This window comes from Melozone crissalis, unplaced genomic scaffold (assembly GCF_028551555.1).
Source record: "Melozone crissalis strain CALT ecotype California unplaced genomic scaffold, PUWL_Pcris_2 ptg000055l_1, whole genome shotgun sequence".
In the NCBI taxonomy this organism is placed as follows: domain Eukaryota; kingdom Metazoa; phylum Chordata; class Aves; order Passeriformes; family Passerellidae; genus Melozone; species Melozone crissalis.
Genome location: NW_026535833.1, coordinates 290,278 through 312,497, shown reverse-complemented (window position 1 = coordinate 312,497; position 22,220 = coordinate 290,278). Strand labels below are relative to the sequence as shown.

The 22,220-nt window shown below is 48.1% G+C and overlaps 1 protein-coding gene across 1 annotated transcript; it reads right to left on the bottom strand.

Moving 5' to 3' along the window:
• Positions 1-9,028: 9,028 nt before the first annotated feature.
• LOC128943761 (neuropeptides B/W receptor type 2-like) lies at positions 9,029-10,024 on the bottom strand. The gene has a single exon (XM_054286667.1). It carries the CDS (start codon positions 10,022-10,024, stop codon positions 9,029-9,031), a length of 996 nt encoding a protein of 331 aa, XP_054142642.1.
• Between the last annotated feature and the right edge of the window lie 12,196 nt (positions 10,025-22,220).

The window sequence follows — 22,220 nt, the reverse complement described above, 5'->3', positions numbered from 1 at the left end:
TCCCTCTTCTGTTAAGAAGTCCAGCATCTCTTGAAAGAGAGCCATGGAGCTCAGCTGCACCTGGATGTCATCCTGGATGAAAGGAAAGGGCAAAAGACCTGAGCATCAGCTGCTTCAGGCCCCCCAGGGCACTGGCGTGCATCTGCACAGGGCAACAAGGGTCCGGGCAGAAGCCAGTGGCTGTGGCTGTGGGCACAGAGCCTTACGCTGTCAAAGAGTGGCAGGAGCGCCTCAGCCAGCTGCAGGGCGATGGGGGTGGCTATTGGAGCACCATTATCCAGGAGCAAATATCTGAGTAGAAGAATGCTCATCCTGATCATGTCGCTGTCATTTTCCTCCAGGAGCTCCACAAGACTTTCAGTCAGGCTCTGCATTTTTTCAGCCTGTGCGGAAGACGACTTTGTGAAAGGCCGCCCTGCTGCCGTAGGGCCCAGAGGCCAAAGGCCTGTCCCGAAGCACTGGGGCAGCTGAAGCGGGAAGCAGGAGAGATGGGAAGAGCTGCCCCAGCGGCCGAAGCCCAGGCAAGGCCAAGCGACTGCGTTGCCCAGCCCCACGCTGCCTGCACGGCTTCGGCCACTGCCCCCTTCTCACCATCAAGGGATTCTTGCCCAGCACTACGAGGCCTCGGAGTGCCAAGTAACGCCTGGCCATGTGCTCGCTCTGCAGGTTCTGTGCCAGGATCTCCAGGACACTGTTACTGCATTCCCTCAAGTCCAGGCACTCGAGGACCTGAAAGGCACAGGGCAGTGACAGGGGAGCCGGCCGGCAGGAGCCCAGAAGCGCACAGGGCCGGGCCCAGGCAGCAGCACAGGGCATGGGCACTGTCCTGGCAGCTGTGGCTGTGAGAGGCCAGAGGGCTGGGAGGCCGCTCAGCCAGGCAGCGCTGGACTTGAGGCTCACCTCCACAAGGAATGCCAGGGCAGGGAAATCCCAGTATGGCATCTCTTTGCTGAGCAGGGTGAGCAGGTAGAATGCCACCGCGGAACAAAAGTGGATGGCTAAGCGGCGAATTTCTCTGAAGAGGGGAAAAAGGAAACAAGAGCCTGATGCAGTGGTGCAAACCTCTCCCAGGCGTGACTCACCCAGTTCTCATCTTTCCCCAGCACCCTTCCAGCAAGGGGACGTGGGCCGTTTGGGAGTTGGTTGCTGATGGGCACCCTCCTCTGCCAGCCTTTTCCAGCCTGCTTGGCCGTCCCTCAGTGCCAAGGCCCTCTGACCCATGGCCACTGCGGACACTTTATGGGGCACCTGGGCACAGGGCAGCAATGTCAGAGGCAGTGGGGAGAAGGGGGTCTCACCTGGCAAGCAGAGCCATGGCAAAGTGGTGAGTGTCAAGAGAGAGCAGCGTGTCCCAGGCACACCTGCGCTCCATTGCCACCACCACATCCTCGCAGCAGAGAAGGCAGAGCAGGGACTTGAGGGTGCGCACAGCAAACCTGTGTGCACAGCAAAGCCCAGGTCACACTGGCAGCACTGGCTCCTTGGCAGGCCACATGGCAGGGACAGGAGGAGTGGCATGGAGCACCTGTTGGGGCTGGTGGCAAGGCCGTGCTCTTCCTGGCATCCCTTCCAGAAGGTGTCGACCTCCTCTGGCATATCCAGAGTGCTGAAGAACACTTGGAATAGCAGATGCACAAATAGGTGGGGGAAATACACCTTCAAGATCCGTGAGAGACAGGGCACCTGGAGGATCTTCCACGTCACCACAGTTGCCTGCAAAGGACAAAGCCCCCCGAGACAGCACTCAGTGCCCAGGTGTGTGTGTGGCAGGGCCCGAGCGTGGCAGGGAGAGGCCAGGAGAGAGCATGGCAGGGGGAGCACGGGGCCTGGTGGGCCTGAAGCTGCCCCTGGGCCAGGTTTCAGGCCAGCGCCTGAGGCAGGGAGATGCAGTGGGGGAAGGAGGATGGAGTGCTGCTGGAGAGACAGCCTTGGGGCCTGCAAAGGCCAGTTGCAGAAACTCACCGTCAGGGCAAAGACAGCCGTTTTGTCCCCATTGGAGGTGCAGGTGCTGTACTCTGGCCAGCTGCCCAGCACATCCAGGAGGATCAGCTGCGCCAGCTCCGCAGTCCTGGCTGAGCCCATGATGGTCTTCCACATGGCCATGGCAGCTCTGTGGGGTTAGAGCTGTGTCTCAGGAGGGTCTCAGAGGAAGCAGCAGGGGCAGCTGAGCCGGCTGCCATTTCTGCCTCTGCCCACTGCCCCCCTGCCAGCAGGAGGCAGACAGCCCAGCCCTGTGGGGACAGAGCCCTGAGAGGCGGCAAGGGAGCACGGCAGCAGGCTCAGGGGCTGGCCTGGAAGGGCTGGGAAAGGGAGCATCCAGAGGGCCCTGGAAGTCTCTGTTGCTCTGACACCTGGGGCAGGCTGTGCAGGGTGATGGGCTGGGGAGGCCTGAGCCCTGTGGGCCGGTGGGCCCCATACCTGTCAAAGGACGGGGCCACACGCAGGAGCGTCACCACTGCGTCATTTGGCTGTGCTTGGGTGAGATCCAGCAGGGTCTCGTCCAGCCTGTGCTCAGCAGAATCATTGGCCATGAGCCACTGGTGGATGTAGCTGACCATGGCAGGCACCTGGAGAAGGCACGGGGAGACTTGGAAAGCTGCCAGAGGGAGCAATGTTCCCAGCTTCCCCAGAGGAGTGCTTCCCTTCCCACCCCACTGCCATGTGGCCTGAAAGGCTCACAGCAAGCAGCATGCGTGGATTGGGAGGCCAAGCAATTGGTGGGAGGATCAAAGCCTGGCCCAGGCTGCTTACTTGCTTTGGAGTGTAAAAATCTTCCTCTACAAGCATATGCAGCAGGGCAGCACCGGTCTTGCTTAGGAAGATGGGCGAGTATGGTCTGAGGCCTACGCCCGTGGCGATGGTCTCTTCCTCTTTAATTCTCTTGAGGAAGTTGCAAACAAACTGTAGGAGAAGGGCAAGAAGCCGAGGATGTTGCATGAAGTGCTGCACACACGGTGCTGGGCTGAGCAGGGACAGCAGGCCCAGCCCAGGTGGGGGTGGCTGCAGGTACCTGCGCTGTTCTGCGGAAGCGGCCACGGCTGGACTCCTGCTCTTGTGTGCGCTCCAGCTTGCTTTCCCACTCATTTTTCTGTGCTTCCCCTCAGCTATTTTTGTGGCTATTTATGCAAAAGCAAATTTCTCCGTCCCTCAGCTGGAGAATCTCCTTCGGACACATCATTTCAGGTTGCAGCCCTGAGTCATGGCCTGTGCATCTCTGGGGCAGCAGAGCTCACTGCTGTGACTTTGCAGAATCTGTTGGTTATTCCCACCCCTGATTTTCACCCCCCAACCCCTGAAGGACCAGATCTTGCCCACCAACCTTCTCCTTTGCTGAGGAGAACCACAGAGCTGAGACAGGAGGGATGGAGGGCAGAATCCTCTAGCAACAGATTTAGGAGGGAAAGTTGTCCCATCTCCGTGGTGAGGACTTCTTGTGAGGAGGCTGAAGGAGAGAGAGAAGGGGACAAAGGGAACCTGTTGGAGCAAGTCCAGAGGAGGCCACAAAAATCACAAAAAGGGCTAAAAAATCACAAAAGGAGCATCTCAGCTACAGAGACAGGCTGACAGAGCAGGGGGTGTTCAGCCTGGAGAAGGCTCTGGGAGACCTCAGAGCCCCTTCCAGTGCCTAGAGGGGCTCCAAAGGGCTGGAGAGGGGCTTTGGACAAGGATCTGGAGTGACAGGACAAAGGGCAATGGCTTCAACCCGCCAGAGGTCAGGTTAGATTGGATATTGGGAAGAAATTCTTCCCTGTGAGGGTGGTGAGGCCCTGGCACATGCTGCTCAGAGAAGCTGTGGCTGCTCCATCCCTGGAAATGCTCAAGGCCAGATTGAAAAAACCTGGTCTAGTGGAAGGTGTTCCTGCCCATGGCAGGGGGTTGGAATGAAACATCCTTTAGGATTCTGTCCCAGCCAAACCAATCTATGATTCTGTGGTTCTAGGAAATGGAAGGTGGGAAGAGCAGGCCTGAAGCCAAAAGGCCTGGCACTGCTGAGGAACAGAGATGGACTAAAGAAAGTAGAGCATGTGCTGTGTGATGCTGATGGATGTTTGGCACAGGGTTTTTTTAGATCCCTTGTTGTCATGTCTGAGCTCCTGCCTGCCTATTTTGAGTGGCCCACAGTGGCTGCATGTACTTGCCCTGTTGCCTGTTTAGACTGGGGATTTGTGACACCCTTGCTCAAAATGTGGCAGCAGAAGTACCAAGGTCACAGCTCCTTTTGAAAGGGGGAGTTTTAGGATTTTTCCAAGAAAAGGGATTGCTATTAGATTGGGTGCTGTTAAATCAAAGAGGCCCATGGCTCACAAACTCCCTTTGTTCCTGCTTTCAGCACTCTGAAGCCTGGATAGATTGCATGACAGAGTGAAATAATCCATAAATAGAGCAACATGGTTTTGTATCTTGGCAAGGATGATGCTGCTGAACCATGCAAACTGACTTTGCTCTCTCTCCCTCAGTGCAGAGATCCTGTCTGGCTGCAGGGAAGGAGTGATGCCAGCTCTCCACAGTGCTGGGGGACACAGACAGCCCCTTCTCCCATCTCAAGTTGTGTGCTTCAGCAACCCCTGAACTGCCCTTGGCTTAGAAAGTGCACAATAATATCCTTCCCCAGCTGGAATCACCCTCACCTCACAGTACAACACCTCCCATGCTTGGATTCACAGAATCTCACAGTCCTTGAATGGTTTGGGTTGGAAGAAACATCAAGATCATCCAATTCCAACCCCTTGGCATAAGCAGGATTCTTGGAAATTTGCTCTTCCTGTGGCTGAACTGCTGCAAGGGCCTTTGAGAGGAAATCATATCCTGTTCAACAGCCCACTCTTGCAGCAAAAGGGGTTTTTCCTGCAGTCTGTGTTATTTCTGAGGGAGGATGTAGCTCCAGTGCTGATGGAGGCTCCTGCTGCCAGCAGTGGTCAGGGAGAGCATGGCTGCTTCCCTCCCCTCTGGGCCTGAAGCCAGGCAGGAAGGGCTGGAGCCTGCAGCAGCACCAGCACTGCCAAACAGCACATTTTCAGTGTAGTGAAATGAAGAATGATCCTTCAAGAAACCAAGCAGGAAACTTGATTTTTCCAAGGAAACCATTGAAAGAATCAGCATCATTCTGTAGGCTGCTTTTGGCTGCATTAGATCACCATTTTCCTGGCCACAGAGAGGGGCCCAGGCAGAGCCTGAGCTGTCTCTGTCCATTCAATAAACATCAGTTTCTCTGTGTGTTTCCAGCCGGGCATGTGCAGTGAATGCTCCAAGAATAGCTCATGTCATGCTGATTTCATTCAGTGATGAGGAATAAAAACAGAAGCTCTGTAGTCAACATGAAATTAAGATTAATGGCTTTTCAGGTTGATTTCCTCTGTGTGAAACAAACCCCATATTGCGATTTGGCTATTTAATGTTTGCTCAATGTTAGTCATTAATAGCAACTTCTCCACATGCACAGGTCATTTGCTCACATATTTTGGAGTTTCTCTGATCTCAGCCTTGCACTGCTCTTGCTTTGTTTAGCCACAGGGGAAATCATAGGATCACAGGATGGATTGTGCTGGAAGGGACCTTAAATGTCATCTATCCAACCTTCATGGCATTAAAATTTCTGGAGATAATCACCTGCCACCAGGGACCCAGCACAAAGGGGCAGAGAATGAGCCCAGCCCCTGCTGCTGGTGTTTGTCCTTGTCCCTGCATCCCAGAGGTGACTGGGAGGTGGCAATGGAAAGCCACCCAGGGCTCTCCCTGTGCTTTGCTTTGGCATCTGCACCGAGGTTTAATTTGCATGTGCTAGGCTGGAAAACTGCTTCATCATCTGGTGAGTGTCAGCGATGCCACTGAGCCCTGCTGCCTGGGGATATCCCCCAGGAATTGTGGAGGATGAGCTGGAGACCAGGCTGGATGGGGCTCTGAGTACCCTGGTTAGTGGAAGGTGTCCCTGCCCATGGCAGGGGGTTGAAACTGGATGATCTTTAAGGTCCTTTCCAACCCAAACCATTCTGTGATTCTCTGAGTCTGTGAATTGTGATTCTGTACTTCTGTGATTCAGTGATTCCATGATTCTGTGATTCCATGAGTCTGTGACTCTGTGAGTCTGTGAATCAATGATTCTGTGAGTCTGTGAGTCTATGATTCCATGATTCTGTGAGTCTTTGGTTCTGTGATTCCATGATTTTGTGAGTCTCTGATTCCATGATTCTGTGAGCTATTGGTTCTGACCTGCCCCATCCATCATGAAATGGTGTCCATCAGCCTCACACCCCAGCTCCTGGTCAGCGTGGATGAAGGAGCTCAGCTGGGTGTGGCCATGGCATGAAGGATCCTGCTGAACCCATCACATGGATAAAGGAAATTTAATTACATCTGTAGGATTTCCATCAATGCTGAGCAGCAGCAGGCTGGGTCTCAGGGGAGATTTTTCATTATGTTGAAATCTGACTTTGTTAATTACCAGTCTCTGATCTCATTTGAGGGTTAAGGTTATGAAACAGAATCCTTATTTCTCTGATTTCCTTATCCAGCTGGTTTATTGAGTCTTGTCCAGGGGGTGGTTTGGACCTTAGAAATTCCCAAGTTGTCTCACACTTCTGGCATGAGCTGTGCAGAAGCATTGGAACAAGGGGAGGTGATGGAGATATGCAGAAGTCCTGGTGAAAGACACAGCAAGAAATCATCTCAGGAAAACTGAAAATGATGACAAAGGTCCTGCTGCCAAATTATAGCTTATTTTACCCTCAAAGGGAACTCCTCCTTCCCACATGGGAAGCACCCACCCCAGGCAGCCAGGGAACATTGTGGTGGGGGCCTTTAGCAGTGACACCAGCCTTTGGTGCACCCCAGGCTGTTGACTTCCTCTTGGGGAAAGCTTCCCATCCTCTGTTTACTCAGGAAGCACCAAATTTGACGGCTGTAGGCAGTCAATAGAGCGCCTGGTTTTTATCCACACATCAAATTTACTTTCTTTTTTAAAGAGAAAATAGCCACTGAACAGCCCTTGAAGCTTGGGGCTAGTGTCTAATTCCACTTGAAGAGCTTTGTTAGATAATTGCAGTATTTTTCTGAGAGAAAATAGAACAATCAAGGCTTGTAATTAAAAGCCATTCAGGCAGCTTTGATCCTTCTCTCTGCATCTTCACTTACCAAACACAAATGCCAACAAGGACTCATGGCAATATTTACAGTCACTATTTTTGGCCTTTGCCTTTAAATTAACTCCTCTTCCTCGCTTCCAGTCAAAAGAAGGGGGAGGGAGGGAAATGGGGCCTTTCAACAGGTGTTTCTTTAGAAAGATTATTTTGGAGGATCCCTGATATCATAGAATAATTAAGTTTAGAGAAGCTCAACGAGTCCAACTATCACACACTAGCCACACCACCACATTCACCACTAAACTAAATGAAATGTCACACACAGAGGTTTTTTGAACACTTCCAGGGACGGTGACCCCACCACTGCCCTGGGAAGCCTTTTCCAGGGCTTGACCACCATTTTGGTGAAAAAAATATTTCTGATAATCTAATCAAACCTCTAAATATCTAAAAAAATCTAAAAAAAAAAATCTAAACATATTTCTAATATCTAATCAAACCTCCCCTGGCACAACTTGAGGCCATTTCCTCTCATCCTGTCACTCCACAATGACAAACCTGGAGCTCCTCTGGAGACCTCAGAGCTGCCATAGATCAAATTTATCATCCCAAAACTGCCTCCAGGCACAGCCTCAGCTGCAGTGGTGGTGTGGATGGGACAAGATCCACACACTGCCCTGGGTATGGACAGGGAGCTGCCAGGGCCATGTCCCACAGCCCACAGGGGATCCTCAGGTGAGCTCCTGACTCACTGGGAGAGGAACCCAGCCTGGGAAGTCCCAGCAGCAGGTGGGGATGTCAAACCTTGAGGTGCTGAGACCCTCTGAAGGGTCATATTTCAGCTATGACAGCCTTCCTAACAGCAGTAAGATACAAACTTCACTACTAGCAGGGCTAAAGGGTGTGAGAATGAGTTTTCCAAGCTTTCTATATGGAGTTTCTGGTCTCCAGACTCTTCCAGTCAAGTCCTTTTGTTCCAATACTTTTGTTCAAGTATTCTGACTATTTATCTGAGAAAGAAGAAACTTTATATCTGCAGTGCTCACTACAGTCTTACTTATGGCTTACAAACCACCTTAATTTTGTTACAAACCTGCTGTGTTTATTTTATAGTAGGCAAAATGCAATATATATAGCAAAGATATGGCACAAGTAGCATAAATTTTCTCTTGTGAAAGAAGGACCAGTCTCTTTATTCCCCCATGAGGTTTATTTCATTACTCACTCTTAAATAAATATGTATTTGACACTTTACAGGAACAACTAGTTCAAAATGATTTCTAACACAAGTTCTCGCAGTTGTTATAGTATTTGTATGGTGTGCTGTTTGGCACCATTTTTGAGACTCAAATCTTCCTTTTGGTCTAAATTTAACAAGTCAGAAAAGAGGAAATTTGTGGTGGGGTGGAAGATGGACAATCCTTCAAAATCAAAAGAAAGCCATAACACACAGGAACATACACGAACATTGAAAATAGTTTCTTTTCTCTTCTAAATACTCATCCTCTCTTTTACAGATGTTTCATTGAAAGTGCTCATTAGCTCTGCTCCATTAAACAATCCTCCCTAATAACTCAGTGATAAAGAACTGAGCTTTGCACTCCTCTGGAAATTGGTCTCCAGCCTGTCCGTGCTGTACAGCAGATGGCAATAAAGGACCACTCTGTGGCAGAAGCACACCCCTTAAAAGGAAATGTTCTGTCCTTAGTAATTCAGAGGGTGAAATTAAAATCAGGGTCTAGAAATGCAAGTTGGTGGGAGCAAAGAGGGGAAATACAAGAGCTGCAAGTGGGCAGGACAAACCCTGTTGCTGATGAGGGTTACAAACAGACCACACATTACATATAAACCAAAGAAAGGACGTTGTGCATTCATTGGCCACTCCTCCAGTCTGCAAAGTTTCTCCTGAAAAACCCTGGAAGGGCAGGGACCTGCCAGCCCCAGCCCCCTGTTCAAGAAGTTCTGCATTTCTTCAGCTTCCGGAAACTTTTCCGAAAACTGTCATCCAGGAAAGCGTACAAGAAAGGATTCAAGCATGAATTGGCATAGCTTAGGCTGGTGATGAAGTAGGATATCCCAATGACCATGGAGGTCTGGGGTAAGTCAGTGGTCAAAGCCACGATGGTAGCCAGGTGGAAAGGGGTCCAACAGAAGAGGAACACAGCCAGGACTATGAAGACCATGATGGTGACTTTCTTCTTGGCTTTGTCCAGGGCTCTGGCATTGGAGTTCAGGTGCATGTTCCTCAGCTTGTAGAGCATCATGGTGTAGAGGATGCAGATGGTGGATACTGGAATGGCAAAGCCAAGGATGAGGGTGTAGATCCTGCTGGCTTTGAACCAAAACCTCTCCAGCTTGGGGAAATTGAGACCACAACTCTTGATCTCCAGGTCGTCAGTGTAGACATTGGCAAAGATGATGAAAGGGAGGACTATGATGGTGACCAGGATCCAGATGCACAGGCTGACAATCCTGGCTGCTCGGTACGTGCGGTGGGGCATCCTCTTGGACCTGACCGTAGCCAGCACCACCAGGTACCTGTCTATGCTCATCACTGTCAGGAAATAAATGCTGGAGAAGATATTGTAGTGATCTATGGACAAGATGACCTTGCAGAGGATTTCTCCAAAGGGCCAGTAGCGGAGGAGGTGCTCTGCAATATTGATGGGCAAGACAAGGGTGAACAAGTCATCAGCGATAGCGAGGTTCAGGATAAACATGTTGGTCACAGTCTTCATCTTGGGGGCCTTGAGGATCACATAGATGACAGCAGTGTTGCCTGTGAGCCCCACCGCACAGATCACAGAGTAGATCACGGGCAGGACAATGTAGAAATCAGCTGCCTGCTCTTGGAGGGTGAAGTTGAACCTCATGCTGTTTTCCAGGTAGCAGCTGTTGCCTGCGTTGCTGCAGGAGCTGTTCAGATCATCCCAAAAGATGTTTCCCATGCCTATTGACCACAGACCACCTCCAGATACCACTGAAAGCCTCACTAGCCCAGAAGTGAGAGGTTTTTTGCTTGGTTGGGATATTTTTCCCCTCCTGTGAGAAGCAGCTGTTACCTCATTTAGATAAAGCTTATTTTCAAAGGTGAGTTGTGAGGCTTCTTGGACCACCTAACTTACCTCTCCCCCCCGTTGGAGAAGTTAGATTTTGAAGTGGTGATGGGAGAAGAAAATGTTTGGAAGACATAAGGCTCCATGAACCAAGAAAACAAGAGAATAATGTCTTTCTAAAGAAGTCAAGGAACTCTTCTTTCTGAGAGCATTCCGGTGAGCTTTGGCTTTTCTTTGCTGGGGGAGTTGGGCGGCTCTCATTCAGCTGTCTAAAGTGACAGTTCTTTTGGGGCTGGCAGGAACAAGGAGGCAGAAGGGGGAATTTCGTGCCTGGCTGGCTGTTCACAGCCCTTGGAGGACTGGAGGGATGGCTGCAGTTTCTCTGGCACAGCTCTTGCTTTCCGTGCTGGAGCAGAAGCGTTCCAGTGGTTAATTAGCGCCTGCCTTTGTGTGGAGTTCAGGCTCTTCATGGACAGCGATTTCACAAACAATGAAGAAGTTTCTGACACTGCTACTCCCCACTCCCAGGGTCCCCTAGCAAAAGAAGGAGGGGGAAAAATAGTTCAGGGAGTATTTCTGAAATTAACATTTAAAGGGGATTTCCCTGCAATCAAAGTACACCTTTAAGCAAGGGTGAGTTATGAACTTACTCACTCTGAAAACCATCCCCAGTACGAACAACTGGCAGCCCCCCAAATTTGGCACAGATAGACAAAGCTGTACATCTCAGAAGTTCAGGATTAATCGAGGAAGAGAGAGAAAAGTACCCTGAAAGAGACACAGCAGGAATCATCTCACCTGTAGCAGTCACCACATCCATCACTATTGCCTGACCCATACTTCCAAGAATTCCTCCACAGGGAATGAACAAAAAACCGACCCCTACCCCCCTCCACCGTGAAGATCAAAGGCTTGGCAACCGGTCCCAGGCTCTGCAGAGAGAAGTGCCTCACTTCTCCTGCCTTTTGTTGTCGCACAGCAATAAAGTGAGCTGGACTGCCGGCGCTGGGGATGGGGAGTGAAGTGTCCCTTACCTGGGAAGCGGCTCCTCTGCCTCCTCCAGCACCTTCTGCTCTCACTGGTGAGCCTCTTCCCTCTGATCCGAGCTGGAGGAGGGTCTCTGGGCTGCTGACGTATGGGGATTTGCAATCAGATCAACACGATGCTTCTGTGTGTGCGTGTTGTGTGTCTGACCAATTAGCACTTGCTCGGATCGGGGAAGGGGGGAAACAAGGGTTTTCTCTCTGCAGGGTTATTGAAAGAGTAAATACGGTGAATGTTTCCTTCAGGAATGAGGGAGATGTGGAGGGACACAGGCAGCACTCAGGACTGGCTAAGTGAGGGATGAAAGGATGGGAAGCAGGGGGTTAAACTGCTTCAATAGGGAACAGTGGCTGGTTTTAACAAAGGGAGCAGGAGGAGGGTGAGCTACATTACAACGCGCAAAACAAACAAATAAACAGATGTACCTTGCCAGATCTGTGCTGTTTTCGGCTGCTCTGGGGGAGTTTGGCTGAGTTCCTCCAGCTGGGTCTCTGATCCGGCTTTGGAAATCCAGTGAAATCCTTCAGATGTGCATCAGGAGGTGCAGGAGTCCCGTGAAGCTTCTTGGAAATGCACCCCAGGTTATAGAGCAACAATGTAAGATCACTTTACCAGCATGTCCCTAAAGAAAAAAAAAAAGAAAAAGGAAATCAAGAGTCTTTTGATTCTCTTTTAGTCTTTTAAGTATTGCCTGACCTTTGTTTCGAGACAAAGCAAGGGAAAACAGGAATCCATCACTGCCACGCCTGGCTGAGTGCATTTAACCAGGAGGGCCAGCTCATAGATCTGAGCCAGTAGCCAAGAAGTGTGTCTGACTTTGCTCCTCTTTTTGGATGTTTTATATTCTTCTGGCAAGATTATTGTGCACCAGTAGCTGGGTGGGAGTAAAACATTTCATTGCACTTCTTAAAGACATGGCTATAACCGACTTCAGCAGATGGGTTTGTTTTTTTTTAATGTACAACTCTTCAAGATATTTCCTTGACCAAAATCTAAGCAGATATTGGGCTTAAGGAAAATGAAACAGGAATTTTATTGTCCAATTATATTGCATAGGAATGATATGGATGATACTTCTTCAGATGAAACACCCCTGGAACTTTCTTCTTGCCTGTTTTGGGAAAGCTGGTGTGGTTTATAAGGAGTTGTAAATGAAGCAAGGCTTTGGTAGGTCTGCAGGGGGAATGCAGTTTCCAGGAATTGCTGTTGTCTTTTTTCAGAGAATAGCATACAGAAGGCAGAAAAATTCAGGAGAATGTGATGTTACATTTGCTGATCTGTAACTATTCCCTGGGACAAAAGGGTTTTAAAGTATTTTTCATCCACAATCCTTTGAGGCTTTCTGTTTTTTAGCATAAAGTATATCTCTGGTCTCTGGGATAGTTTAAAAGCTGTTCTTTTTTTCCCAGTCTATATTATCTTGGAATTAGCTGCCATGGCAAGGGGTTGTGTGCCTGGGTGCTGTGTGTTTCAGGAGCTGTGGTGCTGATGATGGTTCCTTGTGCTTTTACCCTCTGCCTTGTGCCTTACTCCTCATTATCCATAGTGAACATGCCCTCCGGGCCTTGGTTAGGATGTGCTTGATTAAAATAACCTGTCAGAGATGAGATGGAGACTAATTAAAGCTCATTGCCTGGTGTGGGTACAGGGGCTTTTGCTTATATGCCCCAAACAAATTACTGGCACCTCCTTTCAGAACTCCTTGCCTGGTTCTCCAATAAAACTTGTTTGCTTTGGGGAGGACAATTGCCAACAGATCTAAATTCATGTAGGGGATTGCTTTGCAGTAGGAACTGTTCTATCAACAGAGAAAATATTTCTTCTGTGCATCTCTGGGCTCGACCAGGGCCAGGGGCTGTGCACAGGGGAAACAGATCTATTTATATTGGTGTGATGAGGAGTGCTTGGAGAGAATGTTTTACTCTTCTTGTCTTCTCTGGCTGGGCATTCCTTGATTATAAATATTACAGCGGCATAAAGCCCTGGAAATCACTGGTTTGGAAATGCTGCTACAAAGGGCACGAGCTGCCTGGACCTATTTTTGTGCCAACAGCTCCATCATCAGCACAGTGCAGCAGGGACAAAGAGTTTATTCCTGGCAAATCTGTGCCATGGAGATGGACTTTGCCTCTTGAAGCCCATGTTCACACTGTGCTGCTTGGGTCAGCTGTGCAAACAAAGAAAAGGCAGCGTTTTAGGGAGGGGAAATCCCTGCCAATGCTAAATCAGTGCTGCTTTATTGCCTTTCTAATGCTGATGCGTTGCTGGCTCCAGACAAAGGCCGTCCACCATTTTGGAATTATGGACAACCTGTTTTGTTGGGCTCCTGCTGCTGTCAAGGAGTCAAGTTCATCTCAAGGACACAGATATACAATCAATAATCTGTTTACCAAAACAAAATGTTCTCGGCTGGCTGTCTTGCAGTCACTGGTTATTAAGGTGATTTATTTGTATGAAGTGTTCAGGCTTTTAAAAGCATTGCAGGTTAATAATAGAATCAGGGAGTAGTTTGGGTTGGAAGGGACCTTTAAAGGTCATCTAGTCCAACCCCCCTGCAATGAGCAAGGACATCATCAACCAGATCAGATTGCTCAGAACTCAACCATCCCACCTGACCTTGAATGCTCCTAGGGATGGGGCATTTACCACCTCTCTGGGTAACCTGTGGTAGTGCCTCACCATCCTCATTGTAAAGAAATTTCTTTCTTATATCTAATTTAAATCCACCCTCCATCTGTTTAAAGCCATTCCCTCTTGTCCTACCACAACAGGACCTGCTGTCCTGAGAAATGTCCAGAACTGATTACATCAAATGGGCTGAAATTGCTTCTGGTAAGGTAAGTGTGCCTGGTCAGGCTATTTGTAGGATAACACTCACCCACAAAGCTGGGATGTCCTTCTGCTTGCCCCCAAAACCTTCCCAGCCTTATTGAGCCAGGCTGGCTTAGGCAGGTGATGGTGCTCACCTTGTAGGACAGCTCAGGGAACCAGGCAAGAGCTGCAGGGCAAATGTCACCATCGGTAAACTGGTGAATTGTGGCAAAGAAAGTGCTTTTGAACGGTGATAATTGTCACAGATCCAGGGGCTGGTGACACATCCTGCCTGCCTGAAAGCTGCAGTGAAGGCAAAGGGGTTCAGGAAGCGATTTAAGGAAAATGGGAGTCCATAAACAGCCTATTTTTGTCAGGGAAAGCACATATCAATAACTGCCCCATCTGGCTCTGCAGGGGAGCAATCCATACAAACCGTGCAGCAATTTCCTCAGACCAGCTGTGATGGGGAATAAAAGCTGCAGCCCTGGGAGCTGGTGGGTGGCTGGCTGGAGCTATTTGCTCCCTGCCAGCCAGGAAAGAGGTTGGGAGGCTCCTGCAATGGGTTACCCTCATTCCCAGCACTTCTTGGAGACCCTGGCTCTTTTACCACACCTTCCCCAGCCCCACCAGTCGTGGAGGGAAAGTGGCATTGCAAGAGGCTGCCTGGCTGCCAGCAGGAGCTGTGCTGGCAGGTGTGTTAATTAAGGGAGCTCTGGTAGAGTACTGGTGACAGTGGGAGCAAGGACACGGTGCCAGTCTTGCTGCAGTTAATACCTAACTGTGAGAATCTGAGTGCAGAGGGAATGCTGCTTTCAACACCCTCGTTTCCTCTCCCACTCCCCCCTGGTCTGGGTTTGAGCAGCCTTGCTCCAGAGAGAAATTAAAATCTGCTTCCATTCCAGGATGCTTTTACTCTCCAGCATTTATTCCTGCTTTTCTCCAGGGCTGGAAGTGAGGGCGTACTTTGGTTGGTTTGCTGCCCTGAGCCAGCTCAGTGTGCTGAAAGCAGAGCCCTTTGGAAGAGGGAGATTTCTGGAAGTGGACTGTCCCTTTTCCAGTGCTGCTCATCACCTTTGTGGGGTGTGAGGGGCTCAGGGCAGTGGCTGGGGCTTCCCTTGTGTCAGTGCTGCCATGAGGAGAGGGCAAAAACTGTCCCATGGCTCTGACTGTGCCAGAGGTGCTGCTGCCTCATCCTCCTGAACTCTGGAAGCAGGAGAAGCTAATCTGCTGCATCAATCTATGGGTCAGTTAGTCCTCTGGACTTGGAGCTTTTGTGCTTCCCTATCTAAGAGTTCTTCCATTAGCCCATGTGAGTGACAACTTTTGTGTAATTTGTCTGTGGGACCTGTGAGGAAAAAGCCTTGGATGTGATGGGATCTGGTGCTGCAGTACTCTGGGGTACAGCTGATTGCTTCCTTTTGGAGTTCTCTTGGCCATGGATTTATTAACAGGGCTCTGTTTCCTGCTGGTTGCTTTTATCAGATGTGCATAGAGTGTGTGCAAGGGCATTCCTCAGCACAGCTGAAGATTAAAACATAAGGAGGAATCCTAGTTTGAAAGGATGAGAAAACAAAACCAAAATAAAAAGATATTTTTTACCCAAAGTTAGCATGAGTCAGCAGGTAGGAATCAGCTCTTCCCTGGACCCCTGTCCTTCCAGTGCTGCTGGCAGATGAGGGTGTCCTGCAGTGCTGTGATCCATCAGCATTCCTGGCAGGAATATACATTATTTAGTTGCCATTAAGCTGGTTGTAACACAGCTGCTAAGAGCCCTTGGTATCTCCCATGTCCAAGTGAGAGGAGTTGTTATTTTGACTTTTTTAATGCCATCTGAACTTTCACTTGTGAAAAGTCACCCTTCTGTCATTGCTTGACCTGCTTGGAAAAGCTGTGACTCTTTACAAACATCAGCACTGCAACAGGGCTATAATGCATCCTTGGAAAAACAGCCAGGAGCCCTTCAGGGATCTCACCGGGGAGCAGGCTCTGTGCAATATATTCCAATATCTCTAAGCAACAGCTTAATGTGTTGCCTTGTCTGCTTAAGTAGCAGAGCTCCTCTGGCCTAAAAGCCTCATCACCAGAGGGTTATGGAGTGCAAATTGCTGCTGAATGAATTTGCTGCTTTGTTCACTCTGGTTTCCCTTCCCTTTTGTGTGTGCTATGACAGTGAAATGACTCATCTTCACCTTAAGATCATGTTTTGGAGAAATGGTCTAATATTTTGTACAATGCTCAATGTAAAAAACCCCAAACCAACAAAACAGATGAAATCTGTTTCCTGGAACAACGTTTTCCAGTGCAATTACACAGAGCCAGCTCCTTTCTCCACACTCTTTTGGGCAACAGACATTGCGGAGTACAAAGTTTACAATACCATCAACTATTGTAAGGAAAAGAGGGAAAAGCAGAAGGAAAAGAAGCAAAAGCAGGTTTGAGCTTAGTGAAACCTGATTCTGGCTTTGGGCTGCAATAATTTATTACAGCTCTGTTTTACAATTAATGCCAGCCTGACCTACTTAAATAGAACATCATAATTCTTGTGGCCATGTATGTGGTCATGAAAATTCAGTGCTAAGAGCGTGACCTATGTTGGTTATGTCAGTGTGATGGAGAAAAATGTAATTTGGATAACTCAGGTGAATTGAGTAGGAAATGGTGTGCTATAAAATGCATAAAAATAATTTAAATGCAAAAGATAAAAGGAAAAGGGAAGGGATTACTGCAAGATGGGGTTTATGGCTGGTGCTCTCTGCTTATCGGGACCCCATGGTCATGGCCATAGTGGGGATGTTAGGGACTGGATTCAGTGTGGGTCCCAGAAACAGCCAAAACAGCAGTGACAGTCAGGAACACCTGGCTCTTCTTTCTTTAAAATCTGATTTCAGGCCCAAATTTAATTCCCTGTGGATTTAAGCTGTGAGAGCTTTGAGTCTGTGTGCTGGGTAAATAAAGCCCCCATCAGAAATCATATTAATGCAAATTATAGGTGACCACACCAAAAAGAAGTTTTGGATGCTTGTGGAGGAGAAGCAGAAAAAGCAAAGAAATAAAGATACTTCTGTGTTTTCCACAGGGAATAATTTCTGAAGTGCAGAGCTCCCCAGGCCATGCAGGGCCTCCTGCCAAGGGGAATGATTTCAGACAAGTGCTGACTGTGTAGGAGAGGGTGTTTTGTGTTGGAGGGCTGAGTTATCACTGAAGATTTTCACTTCTAATACTTGGTAATATCAGTGTCATTTTGTCAGTAAGGAGCACACTCAGTGTCTGAGACATCTCCATCTCCACCTGCTTCACAACTCCACTTGAAGGCAGATGAAAATTATTTCCTTGTAAATGACGTGTTTTCAACAAATTCTGCAAACCCTTGCTGAGGCTCCTTGCCATGAAGTTGATTTTCTATTTATTTTTTCCTATTTTTTTTTCTAATAAGAAGAATTGCTTTCTTGCAAATGTTAGGTAAATTTTTCCCTTCCTGGGATGTCAAGAGGTGCACATCCTGTACAGAAACACTCCCTAGCTGCATCAATAACCCTTTTGTACTGTTCAGTGAGTCCTAGAAAACTGCAGAGCAGTTTTGTGTCTCTGCAGGTTACTTGGCAATCAATTCTCCATCTCTGATAAATCCTAATTTAAAGGGAGGATGTGACGAACTCCCTCCTCTGCAATCAGGAGTTGGCAGTGCCCATTCTTCTGCAAATTTATGGGTTCAGCAGAATAATATCATAGGAACAGAGGTGTTGTGCAGCATTCCTGCTTGATTTGCTCCTCATTTCATGGGGCAGACAGCAGCATTCTACAGCCCTAAAAAGGGCAGGGAATTTTCTGGACTGGGAAGAAAAGCATCCTTGAGAGAGGCAGAATATGATGCTGTTACCCATGGCTGGTGTTCCCCCCTCTGTTATCAAATTTCCCTCCCTTGCTGCCCTGGGGCACCTCAGAATGGGTGATGTCGTGATGTTTTCCATAATGAAATCAGTCAAAGAGTTTGTGAACTTCTTTCCAGCATGAAAACGAACCCTGTTCTGCTGGTTGTATGAGGGAAAAATTATTTCAGGCAGAGAGAGGCAAGAAAAAGGTGAGAGACCAGTGAATTTTTTTCCATGTGGCTGCAGGGAGGGAGAACAATTGTGGTGTGGAGATGCATTGTTAATGTAAAAGCCACAAAAGCAACCCAAACAGGGAGTGAGCATCACTGGAACTGCACCTCTGTCAGTAAGGGATGGATCCCTCCTGCTCTTTCTCCTGCCTGGGGCACCTGTGTGGGGCTGGTTGTCCCTGTCATTTACCTTTTGATTGCACAACCATTTCTTCGAAAACAGTTGGCTCTTCAGACTCTCCTGGGCATTCAAGTGAGTCCAGGAGATGTGGGGGTGAGCTGGTAAGTGGGTTTGGATGATCTTGGCTGTTAGGTGTTGCTACGTTTCCTGATGCTGGTCTCCAAAGCAATCCCTGGCACGCTGCTTTTGTGGAAGGCAGAAGAGCTCATGAGAAAAATGCACTTGAAATTACCTCTTCTGGGGAAATGCAATGAATTTTCTGCTAGGAACGGCTTGTGAACAAAGATGGAGCCTGAATTAGGGATCTGCCCTTGTGGGGGTCCCTTGCACTGACACAAAGCTCTCTGTGCCTCTCAAGAGGGTTGCCACCATGCAGAAACATGTCACTTCGGTGCAGGGAGGGGGATTTGACATCACAAAACATCGAGGGAAAAACATTGAGGCAAATTCTCCTTTTCTGGTCAGGAAAACCAGAGTGTGTGCCTGCTGTGTTCCACGAGTAGGAAATCAATTGCTGAGGGATTTCTGCTGGGAGATTTGTGCTTTATGAAATTCCTGCCAGGGGCAGAGGACTGGGGAGCTGGAAACGATAGCGCTGTCTTCCTCCCCTCTGCTGCTTTAATTGTTTGTAGTGATTTAATAAGCAGCACTATTCTTCCCTGCAGCAAACACAGACAGGTGGCATTTTATTACCTTTATTAGGGCCCCTGTTTGGAATTTCTTTGCTGTATTTCCTTCTTTGCAGGCTTGGCCCAAAACTTGGAGAGATCAGTGCGAGAACTGGACTTTGTGCTGTCAATATTCTGAGTGTTGAGCCAGCACCAAATCCATGCAATTATATGGGAAGGAAATAATAAGGACAAATGACATGATTTAAACATTTCCTTAAATGAAGGAAATGCTCCTGGCTTTGGCATTTTATGTACACAAATGCACACCAGAAGAGGAAGAGCAAAGCAGGTACAAGCTCCCAGTACTTGCAGAAGAATGAATGGAAATAACTTCCTGTTTAGGCTGGAAACTAGGAGAAAATTTGTACCCATCAGAGGGATGTTGAAGTGGAGCAGCTGCCTAGTGACAACAGATAGGTGGAGAAGTGAAACCCCAAATTAAAGGCTTTTAATGTGGAGTTTTTTGGATACTGAGGTCTTTACAAACAGATCATGTGAGTCCCATGGACAATGCAGGTGGATTCCCAGGGGAGCATCCCTGTCCCGTACCAGGGATCGGCTGCCCTGGTCCTACAGAGTGATTTGGGTTGTACCTGATGGCCCAGCAGAGCTTGGGGAAATGCCTCAATGTTTGTTGGATTTGAATGGCATTTGGGTCAAATCGAGTTTCTCCTCTGAGGAATGGAGTCTTGACCTCTCACAGGTTTCGCTTGAGTATTTCTTTAATCTGTCCCCCACCCCAAAACCCCTAGCAGATCCCCTGCTCCTGCCACTCTGTGTCTCCCACAGCTGAGATCCTCAGAGCTTTTCCCTTACACTAAAAGAAGTGGAAATCGGCTGGGTTTTGTTACCTCTTGGCAACAAAATTGTCTCCTATTGTGCAGCTCAGGGGGAAAGAAACCTCTTCCTCCCTTCAGTCTGCTGCCACAAAGTGTTTGGTTCCTCTTTGTGAAGAACCAGGAAGAAACACTTCTTTTTAAGATGAGGGAGCCCAATTCAATTCCCTTATCATTCTGAGCAAAATAACCCAGTTATTTATGTTGAAAGTCACTCCAAAATTTTGAAGAGATCTTTTTAGAAAATATTTCTCTTGGTGACTAATTATGATGGGTATGGGAAGAAACTCTTTGCATTGAACCACTCAAAGCAGTAATTTCTTCCCAAAGAGTAGATGTAATTATATTTTGTGGGTGAAAAAATATATGTAGTAGTGGACCAAAGGAGCTTCAAGCTGATCTCTATTTGCTGCCAATGACTGAATTAAATGCACAGGGTTCCTATCAGCTCTGCCAGACAAAACGTTGTATTTGGGTTATTGGGGGTTTTGTCAGAAATCTTTGTAGCATGAATAGTTCATGGACTTATCTCTGCTGGCTTCAGCCATTCCTGCTGTCCATCATATCTTGCTATTATAAGGCAGCTCTTTTCATTATGTTGTCTTTTAATTCAGATATCTGAGCCTTTTTCTACTTCTAGACCCACTTTTCAGTAGGACAAACATTTTCTTATCTGTGAGTGTATTCAGTGGTGGCCACACAAGTGAAGGTAAGGAGCTGGCAGGTGATAATTTATGAAACTTTCTATAATGGAAAAAACTCAGCATTCAATTTCCATCTCCTTAGAAATCTCTATTTCTTTTCTTGTCTCTTGTGCTCTTTGTGGCTGGTCTGAGTTTAGTGCTTGGAAATGCAATTATATGGATTCCAATTCTTTTGAGAGAGAATAATCTTGTATACAAAGCCAAATAAATTTAACTTTTCAATATTAGAGCAGTTTGACATCCAGGTTGGGGACCTGGCAGTGGTTAGTGCCTGGCCAGCCTCAGAACACAGAGTTTGATTTAGGTGAAACTTCATTCATTGGAGACAAAGTAAAATTGCCTCTTATTTGCTCAGCACTAAAAATCCATCTGAAGCTGATTGCCAAGACTTGCTGCTGAATGATGGGATTAACTCCTGCAATGGCACCATGAAATGAGAGACAGGGAGAGGAATATTAAAAAAAGGCATTTCCAACCATGTGCAGGCCCTCATGTCCTGCTGTTGGCTTGGTCCTGTCACAGGGGCTGATTTTGATGGTTTTAGAGGCACTAACCTGGGCAGTGAAATGCACCTCAGGCAGCAATTGCTTCTCTGGTGTCTGCAAGTGCCTTTATCTCCCTTTGTACTCCTCAGAACTGAAATCCTGCACAGACCGAGTGAATCTGAGGCTTTGGGAAGGCTCAGTGGTGATAGATTTTGGTGAGACTTGAGTCAGGAGATGGAAGCAGCAGCTGAAGATGCTGTAATCTTCATCCTTGGGCTCTCCTGCAGGCTGATGCGGTGTGAAGGAGGCAGGGATTCCATAAAGCAGCTTCTGTAGCTCCTGAGGGAAAAAAAAACAAGTGGAAAGTTCTTTAATTTGTTAGAGTTTCAGGCTGTGCTGCACCTCAGGGCCAGGCTCTGCCCCTCTCTGCTCCAGCTGGTGCTTCCCTCTGTGGTTTTTATTTGCAAACCACCTCTCTGACCAGCTTCCACTTTGCTTTAAAAATTCAGCACCACATTTGTGGCTGAACGGGTTCCAGAGCTGGGGAGAAGGGTTTGAGATGCAATTTGCATCACAGAGGTTTTACAGCAGGGAAATTGTCCCATCCCTCCTGTGCCTGGAGCTGCTAATCTTGTTCTGAACATTGAAAAACTCTTCAGCTTCTCTCATTATACCTAAATTTGATTACTGCTTTGATTTCACACCTCTTTCACGCAGGCTTTTCCTCTCTCCTTGGCTGGAATTCTCTGAAAAGATAAATTTTATCAAGCCTTGGGACAGTTCCCGTCATCTATCTCTGCTCCAAATGCTGCTTTTAATTATCTTGGAAACCTGAGCAAGAGGGAAACTGGGAGGAGTTTAGTGAGAAGAAAAGGAAGGCACAGAGGCCAAAGTGTAAATGCAGAGTCTGGGTCACCAGAGTCTGCAGTGTTGAGGGGGTCTGGGCCGTGCAAACTGATGTTTTTCTCTGTGAATGGCTGATTCCTTCTGTATCTCCTCCTGAAATTCCTGTGCACTAGGGCTGGTGCTGGAACTGCAGCCGCACAAACTCCCCATGGAGCTGTGTGGGACACAGGGGGAATCATTTATTTGCTGCTTTTGATGAAAAGTTGTGACATGAACCTCAGTGTCAGGGAGGTGACACGTTAATGCTGCTGCTGTCAGACAGTGCCCACACACTGTGTCTGGAGACAGCTCAGGAGAAGATGAAGAAAAACCAGGATTAAATCCCATGTGCCACTGAACTCTATCAGA

Bases quoted from the DNA above. Each gene is read 5' to 3' on its own strand.
- LOC128943761 (XM_054286667.1), bottom strand. From the start codon at position 10,024: ATGGGAAACATCTTTTGGGATGATCTGAACAGCTCCTGCAGCAACGCA.